Raw genomic sequence first — 8,555 nt, 5'->3', positions numbered from 1 at the left:
GTCCGTCGTCGGCACCCTCGGATCCGAAAAAGCGGCTCTGTTAAAGTAGGGACCCCAGAAGTTACCCAAGCGGTGGAACCCAAAAGCTGACGTTGTCAAAAAATAAAAAACTCACCAAAACGCACAAAAAAAAACGCAGCGCTTTTATTTCTTTTCTAAACGCCCCACCCTTCCCCTCCTGCCTTATTTCAATCGGACGCGGGAGTAGACATTCTCCCCGCGAAGGGCTCCGCCGGGGCCGGGATCTGTGGAGAGCCACCAAGGGTCCGGAAACCCGGGGCCACCCCCTACCCCTGCCTTCCAGCCACGAAAGGGGACGCTACTTTCCGCTCCCCCCTTGCCTCATTAGGATTCTGCATTCTGAGTTGGCCAAACGAGTCCCAATTTACCAAAACCAAAACTAATCATGCCTGTTGGTTTAAAAAAAAAACAACTAAAAAAGCCACCGTGAATGCTTCTGAAGTCACCCTGCAGAAATCAGATAAAAACACGAGGAATGCTGGCTCTTTGTGTGTCCGCTCGCTGACATCCTTCCATGTCTCAGATAGAAGCAGCCGCTCCTAAGATGCAGCGCTGGGGTCTGCAAACTTGTTTGACCGTATTCACTAACAGTGACACAACAGTTTAAGTGTACAACCTCCACATATATATTTAGAAACTATAGAAATGAACTACTCTATCGTGTACATTATCAAATATACAAGGAAAATACTGGAAAGTACGATGAAACCGTTTCTCTAAGTGAATAGGATCCTAAGATTTCCAGGCGCGCCCCACTTTGGGGAGCCCTGCCAACTGCCCGGACGGAGATGAGTAAACTCAGCTGAGAGAGAAAACTGAAACAAATCAGGTGCTCTTGGGGACCTGGGCCTTGCTTCTTAAGGCAGTCGGCCAGGCCAATTATGGCCCCAGGCTGAGCCACGTGGGGCACAGCAGAGCCTATGGCGCGGCGGCCGCCCGCGAGTCCCCGCTGGCAGCGGAGTCTGGCTGAGCAGCGCAGAGCTGTCAAAGCGAGCAGGGGTGGCGCCGTGACTGGGAGGGCCGCACAGCTCCAAGTCCCCGGCTCCTGCTCCCTACTCCAGGTCCCCAAGCCCGGGCGGCAGCCATGAACGGCGAGGAGCAGTACTACGCGGCCACGCAGCTCTACAAGGACCCGTGCGCGTTCCAGCGGGGCCCGGCGCCGGAGTTCAGCGCCAGTCCCCCTGCGTGCCTGTACATGGGCCGCCAGCCCCCGCCGCCGCCGCCGCCCCCGTTCCCCGGCGGCCTGGGCGCGCTGGAGCAGGGCAGTCCGCCAGACATCTCCCCGTACGAGGTGCCGCCCCTCGGCGACGACCCCGCGGTGGCGCACCTCCACCACCACCTCCCGGCTCAGCTCGCGCTGCCCCACCCTCCCGCGGGGCCCTTCCCGGACGGCGCCGAGCCAGGCGCCCTGGAGGAGCCCAGCCGCGTCCAGCTGCCTTTCCCGTGGATGAAGTCCACCAAGGCGCACGCGTGGAAAGGCCAGTGGGCAGGTAAGCCTGGCTGCCCAGCCCTGAGTCCTCGCCCGCTCGCGCCCGGCCGCCCCTACCTCCGAGCGCCCCCCAGGGCCTCTCCCGGTTCGCGTCCCCGGCCCCCCTCCGTGCAGGCCGGGGTCGGAGGGACTAAACTGCACAGGATGACCAACGAGGCCGTCCCGCACAGACGCGCTTTTCCGGACCCTTTCCGAGCGTCTTTACCACTCGGCTCTCCTCCTGGGAGCGTAAACCCCTTCCTTCCCCCCACGCTGCGCTCCCAGCGCCGCTCCCAGCGAGCCCAGGCCCGGCCGAGCCCAAGGCTTCGGACTCTCGGGGTCCTCCCCCCTCAAGGGGATCCGCCCGCCCCGGACTCCCGGGCGTGCGCGCGGAGGAGGCCGAGCTGGGCTCGGGGTGCCTCTGACCCTCCGGGGCGCGCCTGCGGGGCCCCGCGGCTCCACTAGAGCAGGGCGGGCATTCAGGGGCACCCCGTAGACGCAGGAAAGCAGCGGAGGAAACCTGCACTCAAGCCGGCGGGGACTCACCGCAAGGCCGGGGACCCGCCGCTCACCTCCGAGCCGAGCGGCCCGGCCTGGCGTCTGCGATGGGAACTCGCTTTTGCGCGAACTGAGGCGCTCGGAGAGGGGTCCCCCTCGCGCTGCTTCCAGGAAGTGGCTGTGAGGAAGGAGGTGCCCTCCCCGCTCAGCCGGCCCGGAGGAGGGAGCTCTGCGTCCCCGCGGCCCGGGTCTCCCCGGAGCCTGGAGGCGAAGAGCGGAGCAGCCCCCCGGGCCCTTCTCCGCCCACAGCCGGCCGCGATTTCCGGCGCGGCCTGTGCCGCCCCCGCCACACAATGTTATCGCGTCCGTGCCGCGGCCACTTCTGGTCACACCTGCACTGCAAACAGTTGGCTTTCCTTCCAAAGCGCAGTCGCGAGAAGGGGGAGAGGCTCGAGCTGGCGCCCCCGAGGCTCCTGCCTGCGGGGTCTGGCCCTGACCTTGACCCTGGCGCAGCCGAGCAGAGCTTGGGGAGCCCGGGCTCGCCCACGGTCCCCGGGGCTCGCCTCGCCTACCTAGTTCACTCTCTCGCGAAGACCGAGTGTGAGCACAGGGCGGGTTCTGAGGCAGGACCGGCCCGATCTGGGCCGAGGTCCTCCCCAGCTCCAGCGAAACCCCGGCCCAAGGGGGCCCAAGGCGTGCGGTGCGCCTCTGCGCGCTCACCCGGCCCGCGGGGCCGGGACCTCAGGCCTCGGTGTCTCGAGGCGGCGGGGGGACGGCGTCCCTCGATCGGGGGTGGGGGGCTGCCGGCCGGTGGTTTCCCGCCGGAGCCGCGGTCCCTCCAGGGCTCCGTCCCCGCAGCGCCCTGGGGACGCGCGTTTCCGGCCTTCCGCGCCCTCTTGGCGGCTTCCTGAGGAGGGAGGTGGGGGAGACGAGAGAGGCCCTGAGGTGGGGTAAACTCCCCCCACCCCTGCCCAAGGGTGGCACCCCAGCGCTGGTGGAGCTTGGGCTCCGGGGGACCCCAGGAGCCAGAAAGTAAAGCCCGTGGGGACCTGGGCCTTGCTTCTTAAGGCAGTCAGCCAGGCCCAAATCGGCAGGGTGACATGGTCGGGCTGCAGCGGCGGGGCGGAGAGGCCTCCAGCGCCCCCTGACCCGCCACAGGCTCAGCCCACGGGTTCGGCCGACCCCCCCCCCTTCCTGGAAGCCGCCTGGGGGTACAGCTGCCCCGCACGGGCCTCGCTGGAACTTTTCGAAGGAGCCGAACTTCACAGTGTTCCCCGCTCCTGGGGAGAGGAAGTGACCAAAGGGCTTTCGTTTGCAGTAGGGGTCTGAATACTGACAGCAGCGGGGACATCTGAAAAACTCCACCTGAAAAGCGAGCCGCCTGGGCCTCATGGGCCCGCTCCCCCTAACCCACCGCACCGGAGCCTCGCCATCTTCCCAGAAACACCACCCATGGCCTCTGCCTCCACCTGCGTCCCCTGCCGACTCCTGGGCACGGGTCCCTGGGTGTGGCCACAGCAGAGCCCCTCACAGCACCTTGGGGAGGCCCTCTGGGAGGGCCAGAGCCCCAAGAGATTGTGGGTTGAATTTAGGAACTTAAGAGGGCCTTTGAAAAACGTCCCTTTAAGGCGCTGAGCTTGTCCCCCAAGCAAAGGGAGGCTCGGAAGTCAAAGACCCAGAGTCGCCGTGCAGGGAGCAGCTCCTCTGCCGACTGGGGCCTGAGCCTCTGCCTCGGCTTCTGGGAGCCAAGTTTTGGCCCTGGGGGCCGGTGACCCGGGCAAGTTCCAACGTGTAATTAACCCTACCCCAACCCCCTACACGCGGACACACACACTCGCTCTTCAACTTCCTGAGCAGAAATGCTCTGGCCCTAACACAGACAGATTTAGGCCTCTTCCTGGGCTTTTGGTGGAACTCACCCGGCTGGTGCCCACAGGCCCCTGCCGTCAGAATCTGCACAGAAAGGAAAAGGCCGGACGTCCAGGAGCCGGACGCCAAACACGGAGTGTGCAGAGCTCATCTCCCCACTGGCGGAGACCTTGACCCCGCCACCACCACCCTCCTACCGACCTCCTCAGAGAGGCTCTCAGCGCCGTGCCTCGCCTCCACCCCTCTGCTAAGATTTGGGGCCCAGGCCATGGCGCCTGAGGCACAGAATAGTTTCCCTTCTTTTCAAGGGCGGAAGCCCAGCAATATTATAATGATATATACTTATTATTATTATATGTAGTTATATTATAATATAACTATAATGTATTATAATATTTATTATAATATATATTGTTATATTACGTCACGGTTTTCTCCAACTGAAGGGGGCACCTATTACTTGGTGTTGGAACCAATCTACTGGGTTGAGATCTTTTAAAAAAACTAAATAGTGAACAAGAAGAAAAATAAGATAGCACCGTAGGTGGTAAAGGTTGATTTCGTGTCCTGAACTCTTTTGTCAGTTATAAATCAGTGTGGGAACTGAGTGGTGCTCCGAGATGTATTTCTCGCCGTGGGTCGTCGTGGGAAAGTTAGCTTTCTTTTTTAAAAGTCCTGTATTATAGTCATTTCATTGCCTTTGATGAATCGAGTAGGTTTAGATTGTTACTTTGTGCATTTTAATCAGCATCAGCTTAAACACCGATTAAGAGAACCCATTGAAGGATCACTTGTTATTAGTCCTCCACCACCCACCACCCACCACTGCAGGGTCCCTGAGAGCCCAGGCCCTTGACCTCCCAGAAAAGGCGACCTGCACCAGGGAAGGCCGCCTGGGCCCATACTGGGCTCTGGGGTAGGGGCTGGGGCTTGGTGGCGGGAGCAGCTTGTACGGAGGAGGCAGGGGTCCTAGGATTGAGGCTGAAGGGTTGGGTTGCGTGGGTGGGGGCAGGGCAGGAGGGGCCAGGGAAGGGGGGAGGGGGGTTAGGCGGTCGGAGGTGGGTGGTGGGGCGGGGGAACCACACTCACGTACTGTGCCACCCACCACCCGCAGGCAGCGCCTACTCGGCGGAGCCGGAGGAGAACAAGCGGACGCGCACGGCCTACACGCGCGCGCAGCTGCTGGAGCTGGAGAAGGAGTTCCTATTCAACAAATACATCTCGCGGCCCCGCCGGGTGGAGCTGGCCGTCATGCTGAACTTGACCGAGAGACACATCAAGATCTGGTTCCAAAACCGCCGCATGAAATGGAAAAAGGAGGAGGACAAGAAGCGTGGCTGCGGGACGGCGGCCGGGAGTGGCGGGGACGTAGAGCCCGAGCAGGACTGCGCGGTGACCTCGGGCGAGGAGCTGCTGGCGCTGCCACCTCCGCCGCCCCCCGGGGGTGCCGTGCCGCCCGCTGTCCCCGCAGCTGCCAGAGAGGGCCGTCTGCCTCCTGGCCTTAGTGCGTCACCACAGCCCTCCAGCGTCGCGCCCCTGCGGCCGCAGGAACCCCGGTGACAGATGGGGGCTCCTCCCTGCCAGTGGCTGCGACCACTCACAGAGAAGGGGCGGCGGGCCTGGGACCCCCGGGTGTGGACCACCGGCCCTGGCGGTTTGATGGGGCCGCAGCCAGCGGTAGGAGGACAGAGCTGCGCTTTCATGCACCTGTGCGATTCCCGGCCAGTGGGGAGACGCTGGCCAACCTTCGGAAAGAGAAGAGACATTTTCTGTAAATCCGGGACCTCTTCTGGTGATATTGTTGGACCAGCCACGTCTGTCACAGGGTACAGGTCACAGCAATCCAGAACCGAGTACCTCTTTAGAGAAACCGATTCTTCAAAAGACAACAAAAACTGTACGAATTGGACTGCTCCCCAACACACGGCAGGCAAGCTGGATAGGGCACCTCTCTCTGCCCAGCAATAGAGCCATTTGGATTCCGGCTTCCGCCTCATTTAGAAAGAATTGAGAGGCAATGTCTGAGGTTTCAAAGACCCAGTAAAATCGATTCCCCCGGGACCAGAATAATTCCTCCCCCTCTTCTTCCTTTTAAAATCCTTCTCGCCACATGTGTCACCAGGGCACACCCTTCAACCTGCATCTCTCTCCTCTGAAAAAGAAAAAATTGTGCAAGGGAAGCTGAGCAGCGGCAGGGCTGATCCGTAGGGACAGAGCCCGACGAGAGTCCTGTCAACCCCTTGGTCGGGTACTTCGGGCGGGGGGGGGGGGGCTGGGCCTGGAGCAAGGGGTTTGGGGGAAAATTAGCATGGAGTCCTGAGGGATCTTTCTATTTAGGGCGCACGTTTAGTTCCTGGTCACCTGGCCGTGGAGGAGGCTGTGTGGAAGGTGACCTGGCCCACTCTGTGACTAGACCTGCCTGGCTCTAGTCACAGAGCCAGTTTGATTTCTCCATCTTCGGAGGTGATGTAAGTGCATGTGCTTCCGGAGTTTGGGAGACCAGTTATTTTTATTTAAAGTCTTAAAATGACCTAACAGTTCCTTACAAACGGGTCTGTGGTTTCCAGGTCAGTTTTGGTTTGAGGGCCTGGGCTTTGCGTGCGGGTGATGTTTGTGGAAAACGCTTAATAAATATGGATAACATGGAAAGAGATGAAAAGTGATCCCCTCGCTTTGTGTCCAATCTCTGTCGCAGTGCAACGATTCCATTTTATTGTCAAGGTTAAAGCAGCACTGATTTTTCGTTATCTAAGTAAGAACAGCTGGTAATTAAGAAACACCCACTGAGTGCGTGCTGGGGGTTGGGGCATCGTAGGAGCGGGTGGATTTTCGGTTTGGTTTGGTTTCATTTTTAACTTAAGAGTCACTTCCCAAGATGGATTTCTTAGGAGAGGGAGCCCAGGGGCATGGGGGCAGGGGGGTGCGGCTGGGGAGCAGCAGAACCGGCCAGAGCCCCCCCCCCACCCCTTACCCCAGGGAACGGACGCAGCTGGCCGGGGCCAACCCCGTCTCCTCTTTCCTCCCGAGCGATCGCTGGCTCAATGAGGCCCTTCTCTATGGCTCATCAGAAGGAAGTGTCGCTTACGCTGGAGCCTGGGGACCCCAGAGTGTCTGGTGTTAGAGACAAACAGATTCTGCCCGGAGGGGCATCCTACCCCTGGGCCCGCACGCTCCTCCCTGCCTCCCCACATCTTAGCCCCGCCGGACTCCCACGCTGGCGCCCCCCGGTTCACTCCCAAAAGTCACTACCACTATTTTTTTGCAAAGAGACTCGGGATGGGACTTTGTTCTGTCGTTGGTTTTTGCTTTTTGTTTTGTTGTTGTTGTTGTCATTGTTGTATTGTTGTTGAGAGAAATCGAATCCTTCGCCCCTCTGGAGAGAAGAAAGTCCCAAGGACAGAAAGGGGTACTTGCTCATCAATGAGACGTGTCACCTGCAGCCTCCCCACCCCCGCCTGGGCTCTGGAGCCCAATGAATCTGCCTTCTAACCTCGGGTCCCTCAAACACTGGCCCGTGACCCCGATACGATTATTCAACTTCCCTGTGCCTCGGTTTCCTCATCCCTAAAGTGGAGGTGAGTCCTACGGCGCAGAGTTGTGAGATTGAAATTGAAGAGCAGTGTGAACCGCTTGATTCGGCCTCTAGAAAGTACTTATCCCTCCACACTGTCCGCTGCTTTCTGACTGTCTTCGTTTTCGGAGGCCACCTGGAGCCGCTGCCGCACACGCCGTCCGGGTCTCCTGCCCGCAGGCGGCCCTCTCCTGTGACAAACCCCTCGCTGTCGCTGTGGATGTGGCTCTTGTTCATGGGTCTTTACTGCGCATCTCCTCCTAAATGACCTCCTTTGATTTCCTACAGCTACCTTCCCCAGGTAAGTGAGACTGTCGGCGCCCTCCGGCGGCGATGCTGAGTGGCAGGAGGACCCACTGGGGCTCAGCTGCCCAGTTGGTGGAGACGCCGAGACTTGTCCCGCCGCCCTCCTGTCCCAACGTCGCAGGGTGCCCTGACTGGCCGCACCTCTCCACGCCGGTTTCAGAGTTCCCCAACCCAAGGAGGAGAGGCGGCCTCCTGAAACAGGCTGGGGCGAGCAGGGCGCCGACACTGACTCCGGAGGACACGCAGCCTCAGTCCCGGGGCGGGCAGATCGCTAGGCTTCGTTCAAAGCGCCACTACGCGGTTTCCTGGGCCGCTGGCGCTTGTGCCTCCTGCGGAGGAGACCTTGGCCCTCCGCCCTGGGCTTGGACTCCAGCCCTTCTTAACTACCGGTGTCCTTGGGTAAATCACTTAATTCTCCGTTTCCTCTTTCACAAAATGAGCTCATAAACGAGGATGAAATGAAATGACGTCTTTGCAGACTCTATTGCCAGCCTGCAGCGCAGTGGGCTGGTGGTGGTGAGCCGGTGTTGCCAGCGAGGCCGGCCTCCTGCGGAGGCCCTCGGAGGCCGTGGAACAAGCCCGCTGGCCGGAAGGGCCTGGAAGACAGGAAGAGAGAGGAAGGGGTGCAGGCCGGGAGCGACGCTGGGGCACAGAAGACTTTGCCCTGACTCATGACCCGCGCGGGGTCGACACGCGAATCCCCTACTCTACCCAGCCACCTATCGCCAAGTGGCGAGCGGACACGATCCGCGGTCCCAAGGGGCACGGGGCGCTTGGAGCTCCGACGCGGAGCCCCGCACGGGCCCAGCATCCCGAGAGAGG

General features: G+C 60.8%; 1 protein-coding gene across 1 annotated transcript; it reads left to right on the top strand.

The window, feature by feature from the left end:
* The first annotated feature begins 1,097 nt into the window (after positions 1-1,097).
* Positions 1,098-5,489, top strand: PDX1 (pancreatic and duodenal homeobox 1). The gene is made up of 2 exons (XM_011360203.1): positions 1,098-1,511; positions 4,971-5,489. Exons 1-2 carry the CDS (start codon positions 1,106-1,108, stop codon positions 5,414-5,416), a joined length of 852 nt encoding a protein of 283 aa, XP_011358505.1. The 5' UTR covers positions 1,098-1,105; the 3' UTR covers positions 5,417-5,489.
* The last annotated feature ends 3,066 nt before the right edge of the window (positions 5,490-8,555 follow it).

This window comes from Pteropus vampyrus, unplaced genomic scaffold (assembly GCF_000151845.1).
Source record: "Pteropus vampyrus isolate Shadow unplaced genomic scaffold, Pvam_2.0 Scaffold52, whole genome shotgun sequence".
In the NCBI taxonomy this organism is placed as follows: Eukaryota; Metazoa; Chordata; class Mammalia; order Chiroptera; family Pteropodidae; genus Pteropus; species Pteropus vampyrus.
Note: the sequence above shows the minus strand (reverse complement) of the source record. Positions and strands in the feature narration are given on the sequence as shown.

Excerpts from the sequence above, each read along its gene's own strand:
- PDX1 (XM_011360203.1), top strand. The coding sequence starts at position 1,106 with ATGAACGGCGAGGAGCAGTACTACGCGGCCACGCAGCTCTACAAGGAC. Across the intron at positions 1,512-4,970 it reads GTGGAAAGGCCAGTGGGCAG|GCAGCGCCTACTCGGCGGAG; the intron begins GTAAGCCTGGCT and ends CACCACCCGCAG.